This window comes from Haliotis cracherodii, unplaced genomic scaffold, assembly GCF_022045235.1.
Source record: "Haliotis cracherodii isolate W230 unplaced genomic scaffold, xgHalCrac1.p SCAF_47, whole genome shotgun sequence".
Lineage (NCBI taxonomy): Eukaryota > Metazoa > Mollusca > Gastropoda > Lepetellida > Haliotidae > Haliotis > Haliotis cracherodii.
Genome location: NW_027266305.1, coordinates 275,172 through 295,363, shown reverse-complemented (window position 1 = coordinate 295,363; position 20,192 = coordinate 275,172). Strand labels below are relative to the sequence as shown.

The following is a 20,192-nucleotide window of genomic DNA, read 5'->3' as shown; positions in this document are numbered from 1 at the left end:
CTAACACTGATGATGGGGGTAGTTGGAGGTTAGCTGGAGTATGCTTGTTACACTGGTGATGGGGGTAGTTGGAGGTTAGCTGGAGCAGGCTGCTTGTTACACTGGTGATGGGGGTAGTTGGAGGTTAGCTGGAGTAGACTGCTTGTTACACTGGTGATGGGGGTAGTTGGAGGTTAGCTGGAGTAGGCTGCTTGTTACACTGATGATGGGGGTAGTTGGAGGTTAGCTGGAGTATGCTGCTTGTTACACTGATGATGGGGGTAGTTCGAGGTTAGCTGGAGTATGCTGCTTGTTACACTGATGATGGGGGTAGTTGGAGGTTAGCTGGAGTATGCTTGTTACACTGGTGATGGGGGTAGTTGGAGGTTAGCTGGAGTATGCTTGTAACACTGATGATGGGGGTAGTTGGAGGTTAGCTGGAGTATGCTTGTTACACTGGTGATGGGGGTAGTTGGAGGTTAGCTGGAGTAGGCTGCTTGTTACACTGGTGATGGGGGTAGTTGGAGGTTAGCTGGAGTAGGCTGCTTGTTACACTGATGATGGGGGTAGTTGGAGGTTAGCTGGAGTAGGCTGCTTGTTACACTGGTGATGGGGGTAGTTGGAGGTTAGCTGGAGTAGGCTGCTTGTTACACTGGTGATGGGGTAGATGTAGTTTAGTTGCAGTAGTTGTAGTAGTAGTTGTTGTTGTAGATTTAGATATGTGCATGTCTCCATGGTGTCTTGCCGTATCCTGTTTTAGATCATGCTTGATTGCAAATGTGAAAAAATGTGAGGGTCCCTTGCTAGCGATATGTGGACATACTGGAGTTGATTGTCACTTAGATTCACTGTTCAAACTTCCCACAATGACATTCTCCCAATAACCTCACCTAACTTTGTGAGAAGAATTAACCCTGTTACTGAACTGAACAGGGTGTCTGGGTGTTGTCATTTGTTGATGATAAACTTCCGGATGACCTAAATGCATAAATTTCATGACATTTTTGCCAAGGGTTTGGCACATACATTAATTTGGTGAAGTATTCAAGTCATGATTTGCAGTTAAGTGGTTTATGGGATATTTGCATTTAAGGATTGAAGTTGTATTTGTTGACGTTCATCAGCTGATGAAGACAGTGCCTCACGTGAGCCAATTCCATGATGACATGTCTTCTTATCATCAAAAACTGGCTCCCACAGGAGATATCGCTTGGGTTAGATCAAGCAATATCTACACTGTAGATATCGCTGCCATGAAATTGCATCACAATTCTTTGCAGACCATTGTGATGTCATTGGTTACCATGACATCATATCAAATGACATCGCTAATGGCTCTGCTACTGAAGCTGTTAGCAGTACTTTTTACACTTAAGACACTGTTTGTTACTGTGCCAGCCCCAGTCAGTTTGTTAAAGAAAGTAGTTTCGGCTCTTATATAAGATAGCTATGTTTATTAATCACAAAGAACAATGAAGAAGGAAGGTTCGTTGTGTCATTGTTTTATCATGATGTCATTTCTAGAGATTTGAACATGCGCTCTCAACTTGATGACGTAAATAGGACAACATTATTTTGAGAGGGAAGTGTCTTGTGAGTTGTTCCCCATAGATGTAGCCATCGACAGAGTAGATAAACGCAATTGCAGAACATTCTCTTCCGAAAGTGGGAGAGATATGATAATCAGTATAAGGAGAAAAGGTACAGATAATCGCCATGAAGATTTTGAGAATATGTGGGAAAGATCAAATTTACCCCCCACCTGTTCATAAAATTGACTTGTCTGACATTGACGGGGTCAGATTCCATTATTTAATACGGGGAAATATTTTTAAAGCTTGAAAGTGCGTCTATTACCCATGGATTGTGACATTAGCAACATGGTGGACGACTATCCCAATATATGGTCTATTGCAAGTTAGGTTAGTTTTATTAGGTACATAAGAAATTATAGATGAAAGAATGCATGCAATATATGAAATATTATTGCAATAAATTGTAATATGAAAGGCCAGTACCCATCACTACTAACAGGCACTGCATGTTTTGAGCTTTGAAAGCACTCACAACAATTTGTCACTAAAAATGATTGTGTGATTTCTTCAAATGCTGTTATATCTTTAAGCTAATTGGTGATTTCAGATTAACATTGTAGAAAACACAGTACAGATTTTCGTAATGTTGGCACAGCATTTTTTGTGAAAGATTTCAATTCCAATCATAACCTCTGACCTGATTGTAGAGTTCATTATAACACACAAGTTGTTTTTGATAGCTGCCAATTTTGACATGACCACAGGTATTTTGAACAAAGTGATCGTGTATAGATCATGTGTGTAGTATCTGTATGCAAGGGTAAATCGAAAAATCTGTGGCCTCAAGAATCAAAATTACTCACCACTTTGATTTTAATATGATCAATCCACTTTGTCCAGTGATTCTCCATGATATTCTGGGTGCTGTTGTACAAAGAGATATTTGCTCTAAGGTGAACGTAACTCCCATTCCTTAACATACACTTACGAGAGTCGAAGCGCTAACATTGTTTTGTACAATGGCACCCAGGTCTTCATCCTGGTCACCCAAAGGCCTTGACACTGGCAGTCACCTCATCATGACTGGCTAAAACTCTAGCATGCAGGTGTGATTTTTGGTTAGAGAAGAGATGACAGTCAGAGGGTTCTAGGTCAGGAGAGTAATGGCATTGGAAAGTATTTCTAACCCACCATACCCCTGAAGATCAGGGTTAAAATAGGTCTTCAGCAACCCATGCTTGCCGTAAGAGACAACTATACTTGTTGTAAGAGGCGACTATGCTTGTTGTAAGAGGCAACTATGCTTGTTGTAAGAGGCAACTATGCTTGTTGTAAGAGACAACTATACTTGTTGTAAGAGATAACTATGCTTGTTGTAAGAGGCGACTATGCTTGTTGTAACAGACAACTATACTTGTTGTAAGAGGCGACTATGCTTGCCGTAAGAGACAACTATACTTGTTGTAAGAGGCGACTATGCTTGCCATAAGAGACAACTATGCTTGTTGTAAGAGACAACTATGCTTGTTGTAAGAGGCGACTATGCTTGTTGTAAGAGGCTACTATGCTTGTTGTAAGAGGCGACTATGCTTGTTGTAAGAGACAACTATGCTTGTTGTAAGGGGCGACTATGCTTGTTGTAAGAGACAACTATGCTTGTTGTAAGAGGCTACTATGCTTGTTGTAAGAGGCAGCTATGCTTGTTGTAAGAGGCGACTATGCTTGTTGTAAGAGGCGACTATGCTCATTGTAAGAGGCGACTATGCTTGTTGTAAGAGGCGACTATGCTTGTCGTAAGAGGCGACTATGCTTGTTGTAAGAGGCAGCTATGCTTGTTGTAAGAGGCGACTATGCTTGTAAGAGGCGACTATGCTTGTTGTAAGAGGCAGCTATGCTTGTTGTAAGAGGCGACTATGCTTGTTGTAAGAGACAACTATGCTTGTTGTAAGGGGCGACTATGCTTGTTGTAAGAGGCTACTATGCTTGTTGTAAGAGGCAGCTATGCTTGTTGTAAGAGGCGACTATGCTTGTTGTAAGAGACAACTATGCTTGTTGTAAGAGGCGACTATGCTTGTAAGAGGCGACTATGCTTGTTGTAAGAGGCAGCTATGCTTGTTGTAAGAGGCGACTATGCTTGTCGTATGAGGCGACTATGCTTGTTGTAAGAGGCAGCTATGCTTGTTGTAAGAGACAACTATGCTTGTTGTAAGAGGCGACTATGCTTGTTGTAAGAGGCAGCTATGCTTGTCAGGCTCACTGACCTTTTTGATGCATGTCATTGTATCCCAATTATTTACAGACTATGGTCATATAGCTGGAATATTGCTGAGTGCAGCGTTATATGACTTACAAACAGACAAACAAAATGAAAGCCACAATCTGTCAGAGGTCAGGTTGCTGCACGTATAGGATAGTAATAATACGTACATACTGCTTACTGTCCCGGAGAACTGCACGTTGTGTTGTAAAATACGGTCTGCAGGGTCATGCAGTGGACAGTGTCCGCTTCAGTTACAGACGTAGCATCTTCATGACGAGGACCTAGGGCCATCTTCTGTGCTACTTCTGCCACGCTTAAATTCAAATACCATTTCATAACTAGTGAATATGGAGGGCAGTTACCCCCAGGCAGACTTTTCTTTTGTGATAGAGATGTTCTTAATCACAGCTAGTTTCTTGGTTTGCTCCATTTTCACAGCTTTTGTCACACAGCAGATTCTCTAGTGGACATCTCAATTAAAAAAGAAGCGGTTATCAGTCTAACATGAGTGTAATGCCATCCAAGAGAGGATTATCTTCCTACTTGTTGAACCCTCCCTTTAGTGCCTTTACAGAACAATATCTATAAGATTTACCCTTGTATATCGTGTATATTGTACTATTTATATACCCTGGCACAGACACTTAGTCAGGACCTGGTGGCCACATTTCCAAGTGTGGAGAGTACCCTTAGTTTGTGACCCAGGTAACAAGGGGACAGTTTGTGTCATCTTTATATTCCTGCTAAGACGCTAAGACTATCTTCGCAAACACTGACTGGTGTCCTGACTGGTATACTAACGATAAGATGTTGATCACTGATTTATCTGGTGTATGCCTGAGCTTTGGCTAGCTTACATGCTCCTTCTGTGTCATGCGGGATGAATCCAGAGTTCTGCCTTTTTTCTTAAAGTGTAATTAAAATGCATAAAATTTTATTATTTTAAACCAGATTTTGTATTCCTCTGGTATTGCTAACTGGCATGAAACCACTCACTCACTCACTCTGTTCTGGGTGTCAATGTTTAGTTCCTGGACCAGGCCATGCAAGATGAGCTACAAAGAATAAAAAACGATACACTTGGCAAGAAGAAGATGAGGGATGGGGGAGTCCCCATTCACAACCTGGCGGAGAAGCTGTCATATGCCAAGGTAGGTCACAGACAGTGGAACGCATTCCCTTTACTTGATCATGTTGATGTAATAGTGACATGTTTCTTAATCTTAGTGCTAAGACTGTTTCTTAATCTTAGTCCTAAGATTATTCCTTGATCTTAGTGCTCAGATTGTTCCTTGATCTTAGTGCTAAGACTGTTCCTTGATCTTAGTACTAAGATTGTTCCTTGATCTTAGTGCTAAGACTGTTCCTTGATCTTAGTGCTAAGACTGTTCTTTGATCTTAGTGCTAAGATTGTTCCTTGATCTTAGTGCTAAGATTGTTTCTTGATCTTAGTGCTAAGATTGTTCCTTGATCTTAGTGCTAAGACTGTTCCTTGATCTTAGTACTAAGATTGTTCCTTGATCTTAGTGCTAAGACTGTTCTTTGATCTTAGTGCTAAGACTGTTCTTTGATCTTAGTGCTAAGATTGTTTCTTGATCTTAGTGCTAAGACTGTTTCTTGATCTTAGTGCTAAGACTGTTTCTTGATCTTAGTGCTAAGACTGTTCCTTGATCTTAGTGCTAAGATTGTTCCTTGATCTTAGTGCTAAGACTCTTCCTTGATGTTAATGCTAAGATTGTTCCTTAACCTTAGTGCAAAGACTGTCATATGTCTGTGTTAAGGTTTGGGACTTGTGATTGTCTTAGCTCCACCATTGCTTAGTGGAACGGGGCCCCGATTCAGAAGTAAATTTCTTACATAAGGACATCAATGCATGGGTTGGCTGGGTCAGTTTGAAAAAAATCCTGACCTAGTATTGATTACTTACAGGCTGCTGAAATAATGCTGATTACGTCATAAACGACAATATTTTCCCTCTCACCTTCAACTTGTATCTTTAAACAATTATGGCTCTTCTCCTGTTATTGGGGGGGGAGGGGTTGGGGGCGTACTTATTTTATGAATTGACAATATCAGTTTAAATTTGCCACTCACTCACAGTTTGTCATTGTACCATCTGTACCCACAGCTGCAACCAGGGATGGACCCTGCAGCCGCCACCAATCCCAAGTTCAAGGACTCTCACAACTATGGCGGCGCCCCCCGCCGGACACGGAACCAGTATTATGGTGAGTTGCCCCGTCACTCCATCACAGGTGTCCTCTGGCTCCATCAGCAGCCTGCCTCCTACTCTCCGACTATATGCATGACCAGGGACTCATTCACTTTCAGCTCCTGTGTAAAACCATGATTCACATTGTCACTTCAGTTTCGTTAGGATTCACACATGATACGAGCTTACTCAGTGATGACATTTTATGGCTTAATAAAGAAAAAAATTTGCAAGTGAAGTTGTGGAATTTGATTGGCTAAGCAAGCAATCTTTTTTGTGTTTACCGTATTAGACGTACTAAGCGCCCAATGCGCTCTCAAAATTAGAAATAGGGGTCTCTTATTAGAATATTATTTGGGTGAAAAAAAAACAGTTGAAAGATAAATTTCGTGGTTTATGCTGACAGCCTGAAATGTGTATATACGACAGATATATTAATCCAGAATTTAATTGCCCATTATTAAGGGTGCATATAACACACGAGTGTGTATTATACGCGAATAGATAAGTCTTGTGTACATTGATCAATCGGAAGGGGTGCTGATTGGGATTGTTCACTTGTCAAAATATGAGCAAATATTGCCGTGGGGGCATATTAGAGCGGGGCGCTTATGAAGTCCAATACGGTATTTGTCCATAAACCAAAAAGTATTTGTGGGGGGGGGGGGGGGGGGGGGCTTGTGTGGGAATATTACGCTGAACAAAGTCACTCATTTACACAGTCTGCACACTGGGTTTAGGTTTTACTTCCTAAATGCAAACAATATTGATGTCAATTCTAAATAATTCAGTTGAGACTATGTCACGTTCTACATACTATCACCCTTTATCACTAAGTAATCTAAGAGACTGAATTCATGAATTTGATAAGTTCATCATGCTGTGGTTCCGAGTATATGGCTGTCAAAATAAGGGTTGGTTAGCAGTATGTTTGTGTAGGTGGCTGAGCGTCGGTGAAATGTGGGCGCCAAGTAGGACCAGAATAAGGCAAACAGGAATCACCAAATGTTTTCAGCAAAAAACAATGTTGCCAGGGGTGATAGCTACAAATCAATACGATCAATGTTAACTTGATGTGTCAGCAAAAGGTCTGAAAGAAACATAACAGTATTTTTTGTGATGACTGCAAAGTTAGAGACGCACCAGTCGGTAAATCATGGGGTATATGGGTGGAAAATATTCCTATCCATGACAAGTGTGTAGCTTGGCCTGTGTGAGGGTTTGGTGTGAATCATGTTGAGAACCAAGTGTGTGTTTTGTCAGATTCAGGCTATGACATACATGAAGCAAGCACATCACCAGGTAATGTAGACGTTCCAGCAGCATCCTGCTGGGTCCGTCAGGGGACCATCTCTGTCATCAGGAAACATGGCAGGTGCATCATGGGATAAACTCTGACACGACACACTTTTCAACTGTAACATATTCATTGTCTCAATTTTATGTCAATGGTTAAATAAAAGTTTTGGAAGTCCCAAAAGTAAGTTTGAACAGAATGATGAAATTAAATTACATATATGTACAAAGTTAAAAAAATGTATAATATGTAAATTATGGCGAGAAAGTGTTTTTTGTTTTTTTTAACTTCTTACTCCTTACAAAAGGTCTCAAATTTCACTAATTACTTTCAATTTGGAGCAACTTATTTTTTATTAATGTGTGTATCTTTCATTGCATTCTTATATGTGATATATTGACATGTATTTATGTACTGTATTTCCCATGATGCACCTGGCTATGGTTTTGTCTTGTTGCTGCTATTGCCCTGTTTTTTTGCATTGCACCGTTTCTGTTCGAACAGGGCACCAAAAAATTACATTTGTATGGATGAGATTTACATGTTACCTGTTTACCAAGTTTATCATGTTTATTATGTTAAAGTTACATTCATACTTTTGAGTTGTTACTCAAAGTTTCAAATGAAATATCTTAGTCGGCCATAATGTGTTTATTATAAACATTATGAAATTTGAAATATAGAGAGAGTAGGCAACATTGCCCTTTTTTATTTAAACTTTTTTTTTTGGACAGTAAAATACCAAACTGCATTGATCATTTCAAGACCCATTTTTAAACTTGTGGAATAATGTCATGTTTCTATTGAGAAAAACATAAAAATGGTGACTGAAGAAGCATTGTGACCTTCTATTCGAATGTCATCAGGATAGATAACTCTCGCTTTCTGCTGGTAGTGGGGAGACAGTGTAGCTTGGTTTAAGTGCCAAATCTTTCTCCTGACTTGCTTTATATTCTCTGCTCAAAGGAAAATAGAGTCGGTCTCGAGCTTCAAGTTCTGCTTTTACAGTTATAGTTTTATGACTTTGTTGTACATTGTGCTTTATTTGGGAAACTGTTCAGTTTCTAACCAGCTTGTATGAACAGAATAACATCTAGTTGAGAGTTTTAGAGCACAGATGTTGAAAACCGCACAGCTCATTAACCATTGATTGATGTGATTAGAGCAGACCAACAATTCAAATCTGAAACAAAATATTACATTTTAACCAGTTTCTTATTCTTTTTGATCCGTGATTTCTTTTCAGTTTTCAGTAATTCATTAGACAGTATAAGAAATTACAGAACAAATCTTTCATTTGAATATCAATTAGTTATTTCAATAAATAAATTGATCGCAACTAATTCCCATCCAAGGCCTTATTTTGATATGATTTAAAATTTTACTTTCTAGGCAATGTATTTACTTCAGATAATATGAAAATTTAATTTCTTCCATGAGTTTTAACTTTCGCTAAACAGATACATTTCCTTCCAGATTTCAGCTACTCTAGAGACATGAATCGCGACAATCGTCATCTAAGTCTCCAGACAAGGTCATATGCAAAGTATGTGGGTCACCAGCCGTATCACCTGAGGTCGGAGTCCCCATCGCACAACCACTATGCCCCCTGGTGAGTGAGGTCATTCATAGGGCAACAGTAGAAAATAAAGAGATATTTGCTGTCGTTTGTCGTCTGTATTCAGGGTGTGTTGTACAACTCAGTCTGGATATTGATTTATTGGCACAAGATTGTAGTTGGGTTTTTGTTGGTTTTGATAGACATGGTCTGAAAAATGCTGCACTCAGATCTGAGTGTGTAGAAAAATACCACGTCAGTCCTCACTTGGTACACGGAAAGTTGCAGCAGTATCACGAAGGGTAGATTTGCTTTCATGCATCCGGCGTAGTTTTTATACCACAAGCCGAAGGCTTACCAACATGTTAAAATATGATTGAGCTGAGGGTAACTTGTGTGTCACGTGACTCGGACAAATCCTGCGACTTTTTGCTTCAAAGCAGGGTATAAGGGATTTGTTCTCCTGCTGAGAGAGTTGTTTCCCGCGAAGGCAGGATTCATAGAATTTTTATATCAGTCTGTATGCACAATGATAAATATTAAAAATTCAAAGTAGGATGTCAAAGTTTTAACTTTAATGGGGGGCAGTGGGGTAGCCTAGTGGTTAAAGTGTTCGCTCGTCATACCAAAGACCCGGGTTCGATTCCCCACATGGGTAATATTGCTAAAAGCGGCTTAAAACAATACTCACTCACTCTAACATTACAGGGTGTTGCTACTTGATATTACCTCTGTGAAAGAAGCAATTGTATATATATTCTTGCAGTCTGTGGCAAAAACCTCCGACTCTACAAACTCTGGGCCTCAATTTGAATGTCATCATATTGCATTTATTAGCTGATTTCACAAGACCAAACAGAATTTTACTAGACTCTGGCGTCGGACTAGTGGCTGAAATCGCAGACTGTTCTTGTCATTGACTGATAACCAGGCAACCTAGGACTATGTCACTTTGTTGTATTGTAACATTTGCAGAAATTCTGCTTTATACAAGTTTTGTTCAATACCATAGTGGAGACATCAGGATAGAGTTGGTCTCTAGTAACCTAGGCTTGAAGTGGAAGGGGGGATATAGGAATGGGTGCCGTCTGTCCATCCGTCTGTCCATCCGTCACTTTTCGTTTCCGGAGCAGAACTAAAAAAACATCAGGCATACTGTAAATCTTGAAATTAAATGCAAAAAATGAGAATGGTCTATTTGTTCGCATTAATGCCAGTCAACAGAATAAACATTTAAACTGTGTGTTGTTTTTAGGAAAACACTGTTTATAAGTAGGTAAAGCTTTACTCAGTGCTAATAAGCTGTGCTATTTGCTGTTTGATTGGATTAAGGTAAGGATGGATTAAGGTAAGGATGGGTATCATTCCACTGGGGATGGGGTGGTTTTTTTTGTCGCATTGACTTTGAGTTGCATTTTTGGCTATGGGTCAGCAGTCGTATTTATTTGGAGACGCATTAATTTCCAGATTTACAGTATCTTAACCAAACGTGGCACATAGATAGGTCTTGTGGTGAACTGGTGACTTTTGATAGGTTGGGATTTTAAAAAAATCATTTGTCAAGTTTCCATGGCAACGATTTTGACTTCGACGGTAGTGCTCCTTTCCGAAGCAGATCTTGAAAACTGTAGAATATTTCTTCACCAAACTTGGCACATATAGAGGTCTAATGGTAATTTGGTGCCTTTTAATCGTTTGGGAATTTTGAAATATTTATTTTTTGAGATTCTTTAGCAACAACTCACAAGCGGACATGTCATATTGGCGGCAGAAATGAGACGATGTTGATTGCGAGGTCTATATTGGATCGTGTGGTCTGACTCGATGACTTGGTTGATTTGCGCATCAACATATCCCAACAATGTGTGATGTTGCTCTTAATATTGTCTTGTCCAGATTATATTATTTATTGTTAAAATATTGAAAACCAAGAAATGAGCATGATGCACATTAGATGTATAGTTGTGCTGTGGCAGCGTCTAGGTGTGGTGCATAGTACTGCTTGCTATTTCAGGCGCGGGGTAGAGACACCTGGCGCCAGTGAGAGATATAATGGAGCTTCCATGCTGAGTCTTGCCCGGAAAAAGAAGAAGCAGAAGTTCTTGCAGGTAGCTGGATCAGTGTATTAGTGATGTCACAGAACCAGTGTGATTAACTTGTTACTTGGATATAGTCAACAATCTTATTCAAATCAGATCTTTTACTCCGATGAGACACCTCTGAATGATGATCTGAAGACTCCTCTGTAGGAGAATTCTTAATTTTTGGCATGAGTGAGCGAAAGCATTCAACCAGTTTACCTGATTTCTGTTTCTCGATAATAAGCTATAATGACAAGTTTGGAAAGTAGAACGTCTTGGCACCATTGTAGTGCTGTGGATATGTCAGGTATCCTGTCGTTTCTGAGTGCTGTCAGATCTACACCAAAAAGGGAATACTGATGTCATTGAAGGAATGTTTGTGTTCTGTGTGAGTTACATTTGAGCTGGTTATACAAAGGGAAGCTGAAACCTTTGAGCAAGCTTGATTGCTCCATCTTCTATGTAGGTATTCTTAGATAGTAATGCAGAGAGATATGGTATTGGAGTCAAATATTTCTCTCCTTTTTAGATTGTATATTCATATTGGTATGTTTTGTGTATAGTTTTATTTACACAGGTGTTGACACTAGGTGTGAGAGAAAACAAATACCCTTTTCCAGGTTTTTACTTCCGGGTGAGAATAGGTCCCCAGCACCCCATGCTTCTTGTACAAGGGCAGGTGATCAAGCTTGGTGACTTGGCTGATTGTGTGTCATTGTGTCCTCATAGCATGGGACATTGCTCATGATATCAATCACTAAATTGCCTGGTCCAGTGTCGATCATTGCTGACCATGCTATCAATCCCTAGTTGTCTTGTCCAGAATCAATTATGGACACGGCTGTGATGATTTAAGTGAAATGTTGTTGACTCACACAGTCGACCGCCCCCGTGGTCTGATGGTAGAGTGTCAGCCCGGAGAGCTGAAGGTCTGGTGTTCGATCCCTGGTCATGTCAAACCAAAAGACGTTAAAAGATGGTATTTGTTGTTACCCTGCCTGGCTGGGGCTAAAACTGGTCAGCTCGGAGTCAGTAAACCGTGTCTGGGTGGGGTTTTCGTGTTAAACATGGTATCTCAGTGGGTGAGCACTATAAAATCGACATTAGTCCAGACTAGCACAGACCTTTGAAGATTCCGGGGTAGAGTAGGTCTTCAGCAACCCATGCTTACCGTAAAAGGTGACTCTGCTTGTCGTAAAAGGCGACTAACGGGATCAGGTGGTCAGGCTCACTGACTTGGTTGATGCATGTCATTGATCCCAATTGCGTCTGGTCCAAACTCGATTATTTACAGACCGCTGTCATACAGCTGGAATATTGCTGAGTGCGGCGTTAAACAACAAAGCAACCAACCAACCAGACTAACACAAATGCGCACACATGCTTGATGCTATATCAGTGCAATTATAGCTCTTGGAGGTTTCCCTTTTCTCACTTACTCCTTCTTTCCATAGAATATCAATCCTGACCTGGAAGATGGGCGTCTCTCTCCGTCGGTGCCCACGAGGAACGCTTCTCGCATGTCACGGGCTGAGGTGGACTGGAAGGAAGACGGGGAAGTGGCATGTGAGGCGTACACGCCCAGAGACCCACCCTCTCAGAAGGATGGTGCATACCGGGATGTAGGGGGCCGGGACAGAAAGCAGCACTACAAGCAGGCAGTCCAGTTGAGGAAGGTCACCCAGACACCAGTTGACAGGGTGTGTAGATTGTAGAGATGGCACCAGTAGACAGGGTGTGTAGATTGTAGAGGTGGCACCAGTAGACAGGGTTTGTAGAGGTGACACCAGTAGACAGGGTTTGTAGAGGTGACACCAATAGACAGGGTGTGTAGATTGTAGAGGTGACACCAATAGACAGGGTGTGTAGAGGTGACACCAGTAGACAGGGTGTGTAGAGGTGACACCGGTAGACAGGGTGTGTAGAGGTGACACCAGTAGACAGGGTGTGTGAGGTGACACCAGTAGACAGGGTGTGTAGAGGTGACACCAGTAGACAGGGTGTGTACATTGTAGAGGTGACACCAATAGACAGGGTGTGTAGAGGTGACACCAGTAGACGGGGTGTGTAGAGGTGACACCAGTAGACAGGGTGTGTACATTGTAGAGGTGGCACCGGTAGACAGGGTTTGTAGAGGTGGCACCAGTAGACAGGGTGTGTGTGGCGACACCAGTAGACAGGGTGTGTGAGGCGACACCAGTAGACAGGGTGTGTAGAGGTGACACCAGTAGACAGGGTGTGTACATTGTAGAGGTGACACCAATAGACAGGGTGTGTAGAGGTGGCACCAGTAGACAGGGTGTGTGAGGTGACACCAGTAGACAGGGTGTGTAGAGGTGACACCAGTAGACAGGGTGTGTACATTGTAGAGGTGACACCAGTAGACAGGGTGTGTAGAGGTGACACCAGTAGACGGGGCATGTAGATTGAAGAGGTGACACAAGTAGACATGGTGTGTAGAGATGACAACAGTAGACAGGGTGTGTAGAGGTGACACCAGTAGACAGGGTGTGTAGAGGTGACACCAGTAGACAGGGTGTGTAGAGGTGACACAAGTAGACATGGTGTGTAGAGATGACAACAGTAGACAGGGTGTGTACATTGTAGAGGTGACACCAGTAGACAGGGTGTGTACATTGTAGAGGTGACAGCAGTAGACAGGGAATGTAGAGGTGACACCAGTAGACAGGGTGTGTAGAGGTAACACCAGTAGACAGGGTGTGTAGATTGTAGAGGTGACACCAGTAGACAGGGCATGCAGATTGTAGAGGTGACACCAGTAGACAGGGTGTGTAGAGGTGACACCAGTAGACAGGGTGTGTAGAGGTGACACCAGTAGACAGGGCATGCAGATTGTAGAGGTGACACCAGTAGACAGGGTGTGTAGAGGTGACACCTGTAGACAGGGTGTGTAGAGGTGACACCAGTAGACAGGGTGTGTAGAGGTGACACCAGTAGACAGGGTGTGTAGAGGTGACACCAGTAGACAGGGTGTGTAGAGGTGACACCAGTAGACAGGGCATGCAGATTGTAGAGGTGACACCAGTAGACAGGGTGTGTAGAGGTGACACCAGTAGACAGGGTGTGTAGAGGTGACACCAGTAGACAGGGTGTGTAGAGGTGACACCAGTAGACAGGGTGTGTAGAGGTGACACCTGTAGACAGGGTGTGTAGAGGTGACACCAGTAGACAGGGTGTGTAGAGGTGACACCAGTAGACAGGGTGTGTAGAGGTAACACCAGTAGACAGGGTGTGTAGATTGTAGAGGTGACACCAGTAGACAGGGTGTGTAGTGGTGACACCAGTAGACAGGGTGTGTAGAGGTGACACCAGTAGACAGGGCATGCAGATTGTAGAGGTGACACCAGTAGACAGGGTGTGTAGAGGTGACACCAGTAGACAGGGTGTGTAGAGGTGACACCGGTAGACAGGGTGTGTAGAGGTGGCACCAGTAGACAGGGTGTGTAGAGGTGACACCAGTAGACAGGGTGTGTAGAGGTAACACCAGTAGACAGGGTGTGTAGATTGTAGAGGTGACACCAGTAGACAGGGCATGCAGATTGTAGAGGTGACACCAGTAGACAGGGCATGCAGATTGTAGAGGTGACACCAGTAGACAGGGTGTGTAGAGGTGACACCAGTAGACAGGGTGTGTAGAGGTGACACCAGTAGACAGGGTGTGTAGAGGTGACACCAGTAGACAGGGTGTGTAGAGGTGACACCGGTAGACAGGGTGTGTAGTGGTGACACCAGTAGACAGGGTGTGTAGATTGTAGAGGTGACACCAGTAGACAGGGCATGCAGATTGTAGAGGTGACACCAGTAGACAGGGTGTGTAGTGGTGACACCAGTAGACAGGGTGTGTAGAGGTGACACCAGTAGACAGGGCATGCAGATTGTAGAGGTGACACCAGTAGACAGGGTGTGTAGAGGTGACACCAGTAGACAATGTGTGTAGAGGTGACACCGGTAGACAGGATGTGTAGAGGTGGCACCAGTAGACAGGGTGTGTAGAGGTGACACCAGTAGACAGGGTGTGTACATTGTAGAGATGGCACCGGTAGACAGGGTTTGTAGAGGTGGCACCAGTAGACAGGGTGTGTGTGGCGACACCAGTAGACAGGGTGTGTGAGGCGACACCAGTAGACAAGGTGTGTGAGGTGACACCAGTAGACAGGGTGTGTAGAGGTAACACCAGTAGACAGGGTGTGTAGATTGTAGAGGTGACACCAGTAGACAGGGTGTGTGTGGCGACACCAGTAGACAGGATGTGTGAGGCGACACCAGTAGACAGGGTGTGTGAGGTGACACCAGTAGACAAGGTGTGTAGATTGTAGAGGTGACACCAGTAGACAGGGCATGCAGATTGTAGAGGTGGCACCAGTAGACAGGGTGTGTAGATTGTAGAGGTGGCACCAGTAGACAGGGTGTGTAGATTGTAGAGGTGGCACCAGGAGACAGGGTGTGTAGAGGGGACACCTGTAGACAGGGTGTGTGAATCGACACCAGTAGACATGGTGTGAGGCGACACCAGTGAACACCATCAGTAACTGGTTTGCCTGGCCCAGACTCAGGAATTTACAGGCTGCCATGACAAAGCTGGAACATTGCTGACCAGGCCAATATATTCACAACATTCACTCCTGTTCTCTTCCCACTTTAAGGACCACAGGAGTACATTTGTAAAGCTATTCTTGGTCTCCCACTTGCTACAAAATGTCAGGGGGCCCCGGGTAGCCTAGTGGTTAAACTGTATGCTCGTCACGCCGAAGGCCCAGGTTCGATTCCCCACATTGGTACAATGTGTGAAGCCCATTTCTGGTGTACCCTGCCTGGAATATTGCTAAAAGCGGCGTAAAACCATAATCCATATGTCAGAAACTAGCTCCCTCATTGTGACATAGCTCTCACTCTGTACCATCTTCTTTGACCAGGGTGTGCGTCTACAGCCCATACAAAAATCATTACATCGTGGCAACTCCCCAGAAAACTCACCCCCAAGTAAAACTTACCCAAAGACTGAGCAAGACTCAAGGACCCTCACATCATTATCCGGGACGGAGCTGAGGACGGGGCCGAAGTCAAGGCCATCCTCCGTCATGGCGGACGAACCACCAGAGGGCGGGGTCGCCTCCCCCCGCAACAGTGACCTCCGACCTGTCAAAGGCGGCAAATCAATCAAAACGTCGGACTATCGGGGTTACCAGGACCCATACATGTGAAAAGTACGGGGCCTGCTGGTTGTGTCAAGCTGGACTCGGACGAGACAGAGTGGCTGCCATCACTATGTAGGGAGTGTTAGTTTTTGTAAACCTGACATCCAGACACATCACTCCATGACTCAGATAATTTGAATCAAGTTTGTTTCACACTGGGAGACAAATCTCAAACAGGCCTGAAAGATTTATTAATTGTGGTTATGAATTAAGAGTTTTATATTATGGTTATGATATTTGATATTATTTTACTGTTACGGATTCATTTATGAGTTAAGGCATTATGCAGTGTTAAATGATGCTCTGCACTGTAAATTTGTTGCAGTGTATGTTGGTTTTTTTAAGTACACGTAAGGCCACAATATATTAATTATTAGATTTCATCTAAACTTTTTAAAAATGTTGGTTGGGAGGCATATCTTTTATTAAACCATTCACGACATTTGTGTACAATAGAGTCAATAAGATCTTCAGTCAAACAGAAAGGAACACACATTTCCAAATTGTCTTCTGGAAGTTCTTGAGAGGAATATTTAGTTTGGTGGGCGGGGATGAAAATCTAATAATTGTTTATGGCCTAAGGTGCGTTTCAATAAATGCTGTTAAATATTTTAAAAGACATAATTATACCATGAAGCTTATTCATATCTTCTGATGATGTGATCTGTTCAATATGAAGAATTTATGGGATTCTTTGAAATCCTAAGTTAATGCAGTTCATTTCATTATTTCAACAAAGCAATGTAAACTCAAACTGTCCTTGCATATGAATTGCTGTATGTGATATGAAATGTACAACAGAAAACCACAATATTGTATATTTCATCAGCTATATATTTTACTTAATGTAAAAGAACACATTTTTAAGAACTGTTTTGTTTTTGTTACTAATCAACAGAACTAACCGTCTCTTAACATTTGTTGTTCAAACTGATTGTTGTCTATATTTTCACAGAATTTGTCAGGTTTTTTAAGTTAACTGGTTCTTTTGTACTGTGAATCAGTGTCACATCTATCCTAAAGATTGTAACATCATACACATTGCTAAAGTATTAAACACGTTTCTGTACTGGTATCAAATGTATATTCACAGGTTTCATACCCCATAACAGATTATTCACTGTGTTTAGCTACATAAAGAGTGGTCACAAAGTTCAAAATTCACCAATGCAATGCAAATCCGGAAAAAATGGGAAATGTTATAATCAGTTTTGAAATCTGCATTCTTAACAGGAGCGACAGTATTTGCTACATCACTCTCGTAGCTGTATGGAGGTTTCTGAACACCACATCTTCTTGTGTAAACTTTAAAGACCAATTCACATGAATTTCAAGACTTTTTTTCCTTTAAATACTCAAGCAGTCACCTGTTTTGTCCAGCTTAATTCATCTACCAGACTTGCCGAATATTTCAGAAAGCAAATATACCTTCCCAAATACTGGGGAAAATCTGCTGTTGAACCTTTACGAGTAAAATATCGTTCCAGTATTCTTAGAATTGAAAGTGAAACTAATCTTCATACATCATGGAATGCTGTGTGCTTTGTATTAGTGGCTCTCCTGGGTTGAGAAGAGCCAATGACCTTTCAGGATAAATCCCTGGTTGAGAAGTGTTGTAAATACTATTCCGACAGAGTCCTCTGTGTGTTTCCACGTGTTGGCTTGTACGACAACTGTTCAACAATGTGACAATCACTGCACATTTCTTCCGTCCATTGCCATCACATTGCCCGTCCTGTCACCTTCCTCTCCGGGAAGTCGGGGGTCCAGCATTACGGGAAACCTACTCACAATGCCGCATTAGCCCCATTAGCCACATCATTCACTGTCCATTAGTTATGTATTTAGTTCTGTTCACATTTAACGGTATCTACCTCCAATAATTTATTCATTAGTACCTAGTTTTCTAGCAGGTAGTTTGTGCGTTAAGTTAGTCCTTTGTCCACTTGTGTTGTATTTGTATTCTGATGTAGGTTCCTATCAAACTGATCAAGTCCATGGATGTTGATGTTGGAACGCAAAAACTCATTTATCATTAAGTACAGCCCACCTTCTGTAGAAATCAGACTCCTTTGAAATATACATATTTTTGTGATTGATACTTAATGTTGAATCTGGAAAAATTCAAGCTGGTTTTTTTTATCATAATTTATCTTGCTCAGTTTGTAAAACAGGGAACTAGCGTCTTTATCAATCATCAATGGACATCTTCATTTACATACAATTAACATTTCAAATATAACTGATTTGAAATAACCAAAATATCCAATATTTTATCAAGAAATAATTTAACAAGTAAATCTTGAGGGAGAATAGATAGTCTCCAGTAACTGAAGTCGTCCCCGGGATGTCCCCACCAGTCATGTTCACGCCATCAGGTCAACACCAGAATTGTGTTCTTCACACCGTCGCCTCCAGCCATCATTCCCATCTCTCCGTCCATTCATTTCACTTTCAATTTTCAGTTGTATTGTTTGCTTTCCTAAAAGCCAACATTTGGCATATAAAATACTTTTATTATACATCTGTCTGTTTTTATTGTTCCAAGTATCATAAATCAGGGTTGACGTTTGTCAATATTTTGCACTGTCGGTAGTATGCCTACCCAGTCGTACAAAGCAAAGTTTGTAACTGGAAGCACACAATCCGATCTGTCCACACTTTGGAACGAGAAATGAAACCATTGTGGAAGGTCGTCCTGTGATCCTAAACTGTAACGTGGTGGTGGTGGTGGTGGTATAGCTTCAGGGGGACTTCGACCAGAAATAAGGTCTATTTGCCCAAACACATCAAATGAAGTTTTACAACCATAAATACAAGTAGATTTACTGCCCCAAAGGTATTAATTTACCTTAAAATGTATGACACTGTACATGATTACTGTGATGAAATGACATGATCGTCTCTTTAATGATTTGGATCAGAACATCGAGCAAACACAAGTTTGTTTAGGTAAAAGATGATGCTTGTTCATTAAGAAAGCAGAAAATCTAACAGAAAACAATATAAAATCGATACACCCGACGATATTAGTCACATACTGCAGTATTGCCCTTTGGATTGAAACGTACGGCATGTTGGGGCCCAGTTTTGCACAATACTTCAGATCATGGCTTATTACCTGTTGGAATGTCCTCATTATGACAACATGAGGAACCGTTTCTGGCGTAGTATCACTGCATTGGTCACACAGAGGGGATGCTTCCTTGTCAACACTTGTGTATGCATTTAAAGTCTCATATGATGACAAATTTTTAAAATTTGGTGATACAGAGATGGATGGCCTGGCCTGGTTTGTTGTTTTTTTTGGTTTAACGCCACACTCCGCAATATTCCAGCTATATGACGGCTGTCCGTAAATAATCGAGTCTGGACCAGACAATCCGGTGATTAATATCATGAGCATCGATCCACGCAATTGGGATCGATGACATTCATCAACCAAGTCAGCGAGTCTGACCACCCGATCCCGTTAGTCGCCTTTTACGGCAAGCACGGGTTGCTGAAGACCAATTCTACCCCGGAATCTTCACAGGTCCGAGGCCTGGTCAAAAAGTTCTAAGCTTGACTAACTTTCAACTATGGCCAAGACAAAGTGATCTAGTCAATGTAGTACATTGTTTGAGTAGTTCATTGCAAGTCTGTTGAGGCCGTTTGTATATTAATAACAGCCAGTTGAACGTGAACGTGATGGAAACAAATTGGAAAAGTACCCATCTTCGACTTGAGAGAAAAGTACATCCCAAGAAATTCATGACCACAGGTCAAGTGTATGGGGATAAGTGCCCTAGCCATTCCACTGTCTAACGTTAGACAGTTATGTATAAGGCTGGGAGAATAATCCTAATGATGACGCAAGGTCTTGACGTCTCAACTTCCATCAATGAAGATTCAATCAAGGAGGTAGGAAAACTTATGCTGTCAGATGGACATTTTGAAACTGTTCAACCAACCTGTTAGCTTTCTGACTATTCGTCACTATGCTGACAGTTGTGCCCATAGGAGATCTGTCATTTGTGCCATTCATCATCTTTGTACTTGACCAAATGACTTC

General features: G+C 42.0%; 1 protein-coding gene across 3 annotated transcripts in view; it reads left to right on the top strand.

The window, feature by feature from the left end:
- Positions 1–18,660, top strand: part of LOC139441873 (cyclin-dependent kinase-like 5) — a 65,502-nt gene extending 46,842 nt beyond the window's left edge. For 2 of the 3 annotated variants that reach the window (XM_071222619.1, XM_071222618.1), the window contains exons 13-19: positions 4,803–4,925; positions 5,903–6,002; positions 7,250–7,288; positions 8,760–8,895; positions 10,856–10,949; positions 12,377–12,622; positions 15,857–18,660. In XM_071222619.1, coding sequence (XP_071078720.1) covers positions 4,803–4,925; positions 5,903–6,002; positions 7,250–7,288; positions 8,760–8,895; positions 10,856–10,949; positions 12,377–12,622; positions 15,857–16,144 — 1,026 coding nt within the window. In that variant the 3' untranslated portion in view covers positions 16,145–18,660. The remainder of the gene's footprint in view (positions 1–4,802; positions 4,926–5,902; positions 6,003–7,249; positions 7,289–8,759; positions 8,896–10,855; positions 10,950–12,376; positions 12,623–15,856) is intronic. The other variant, XM_071222620.1, reaches the window with a different exon arrangement.
- The last annotated feature ends 1,532 nt before the right edge of the window (positions 18,661–20,192 follow it).